This window comes from Trypanosoma conorhini (assembly GCF_003719485.1).
Source record: "Trypanosoma conorhini strain 025E chromosome Unknown Tco_14.4_contig_00041, whole genome shotgun sequence".
NCBI classification, from domain to species: Eukaryota; Euglenozoa; class Kinetoplastea; order Trypanosomatida; family Trypanosomatidae; genus Trypanosoma; species Trypanosoma conorhini.
The window spans coordinates 29,876-32,280 of record NW_021704124.1 but is presented as its reverse complement, the minus strand read 5'-3'; the positions used below and the strand labels follow the sequence as shown (position 1 = coordinate 32,280).

General features: G+C 50.5%; 1 protein-coding gene across 1 annotated transcript, besides 3 other annotated features; it reads right to left on the bottom strand.

The window, feature by feature from the left end:
• Positions 1-8: 8 nt before the first annotated feature.
• Positions 9-99: a microsatellite.
• A 205-nt stretch (positions 100-304) lies between these two features.
• Positions 305-363: a microsatellite.
• Positions 364-536: 173 nt separating this feature from the next.
• Positions 537-1,340, bottom strand: Tco025E_01305 (enoyl-CoA hydratase, mitochondrial precursor; the record flags this gene model as incomplete). Its single annotated transcript, XM_029368243.1, has 1 exon — positions 537-1,340. The coding sequence occupies one exon, from the start codon at positions 1,338-1,340 to the stop codon at positions 537-539; it is 804 nt and encodes a 267-aa protein (XP_029231738.1).
• Positions 1,341-1,529: 189 nt separating this feature from the next.
• Positions 1,530-1,572: a microsatellite.
• Positions 1,573-2,405: the final 833 nt, after the last annotated feature.

Sequence of the window (2,405 nt, the reverse complement as noted above, 5' to 3'; positions counted from 1 at the left end):
GTAACGTAGTGTGTGTGTGTGTGTGTGTGTGTGTGTGTGTGTGTGTGTGTGTGTGTGTGTGCGTGTGTGCGTGTGTGTGCGTGTGTGTGCGTGTGTGTGGTTAAATGCATGTCCACAGACACACGCACAAATACAAAAAAAAGACAACGAAAGTAAAGGGAGGTCACGTAAACTAAGGGAGTTAAGGGCCACTTGCCCAGCACCTTCCGGGACGCAAGATGCTGCTCCGCCACAAACGAGGGCCCGGCCACCCGGTCAATTCTACAAACACACAGCAGTCGGCAGAAACAAGGGAAAAAAACGGACAAAAACAAAAACAAAGGCAAAATAAATAAACAAAACAAGAAACCCAAAAAAAAAGAAGGATAATAAGGCAGTAACCGGCAAATAAACTGAATTTCTGAAAAAAAAAACATCTATCGCTCAATATAAATAAATATATATATAAAATGACAGACCTTACATGCTTCGTTTGCAAGATGCACCCATTCCGCTTCCTTCACGCGCGGTTAGAGTCAAACCGACTGATCTCTGTTTCACGCATTCAGGAAATTCGGTTTGCGCTTCTCCAGAAACGCACTCATGCCCTCCTTCTGGTCCGCGGTGGCAAAAGTAGCCTGAAAGGTACGATTTTCGTAGGCAAGACCCTGCGCCAGCGTTGTCTCCAGGGCCTTGTTAACACATTCCTTCACCAACGACACCGTTAGTGTACTGTTCAAAGCGATTTTTTCCGCGATTGCAGTGGCAGTTGGTAGAAGAGCCTCATGCTTTACGACGCGGGATACCAACCCGGCGCGCTCCGCCTCCTCTGCCGTGTATTGGTCTCCCGTAAGCAACCACTCCATTGCCTTGCTCTTCCCAATGAGCCGCGGGAGACGCTGCGTCCCACCGGCGCCTGGAATGGTCCCAAGTTTGACCTCGGGTTGCCCAAAGATGGCCTTTTCGCTGGCAATAATGATGTCGCACATCATCGCCAACTCACAGCCGCCACCGAGGGCTAAGCCGTTCACTGCGGCAATAACCGGCTTGCGGGCATTCGCAACCATTTCAAGGCCTTGGAGCATGTTGCGAGTGTAGAACTCGACAAAGGTCTGGTTTGCCATGGCCTTGATGTCAGCGCCTGCCACAAAGGCTCGCCCCTCGCCAGTGAGAATCACAACAGACACCGATGGATCGGCGTCGCAATTAAGCAAATTTTCCGCCAGCGCATTTGACAAATCGTAATTCAGTGCATTGAGCTGCTTTGGTCGATTTAGCGTCAATGTCACCACGGCTCCTTGTCGGGCACATTTTACCAGCGGATCCATGGAGTTAAGAAGAAACAAACTCTTGCGCAGCATGATATATTGAGATGTTACAAACCAAAGATACTCGCACGGCCCCTAGAGAGAGAGAAAGAAAGAATTAAGCACAGGTGCAAAGAGGAATACGTAGACGATACATGTAAACTACTTTCTGATAGACGGAATAGACTTCAGCTCGTGTCTTTCCTTGCGGCAGTGAGAAGGTAAGCAGTTTCACGCACACGCAGAGAGAAAGAAAGAGAGAGAGAGAGAGCGAGTGCGCGCGAGAAAACCAAACGAATCTCCTTTCGTTTTCACAATGGCGACCTTCAGGACTCTTCGGTAATCCCTGCGCTGGCGTCGGAGTTGCTGCTTGAATGCACCATCCACACGTCACAGCTGGGGAGACGGCAACAGCGGCAGGGACGAATCGCAACGACACTTCTGGTAGTGTTGCGCGCCACGCTGCCTCTGAATTGTTGCAAAATCACTGCGGGCGCAAGATCTCCTCTCGGCGCCGAATTCTGGAAAGCTGCAGCTCCGCAGTGCAATCCAGGCGTCTGTGGGGCGCCACGAGCAAGCAGCCTCCCGTTCACTCAGTTGCTTCAATAGACAGAAACAAACGACCCCCCCCCCCAAAAAAAAAAAAAAGACAAACGAACTCCCGACGTAATTGCGCCGTCACTGCGTCCATGAAACAACTGAACACACACGAATGCGGCGGACAAAACACAGTTCAAAAGAGTCTAAATAGTTTTTTTTATTTGGTGGGGAAAAAAAAGGAAAGATAAAAGTCAGAAAAGAAGTAAGCACGATTTATTCTTTCTCCATCGCCTGCGCTGTCTCGCGCGAAGCGGCCCCCCCAGCCAAAAGGGGCGGTTTCCAAAACGAGATCGGCTCACCATCTATTAAAACATTAGGCCCCAACGAAGGGGCATTGCTGCTAAAAAAGCGTCCTTCGCCCTTCCCCCGCGCGTTGAGGGGAAATGTGGAGGGGTGCCGGGCGGGCAACGCCCTCCAGACGCACCGTTTGCGGTAATATATATATTTGATAAAGCAAGAAGGGCGAAATTCGGCACACCCCGCCGAACACACACGTAGGACCAACGAATTCCTTCTGCA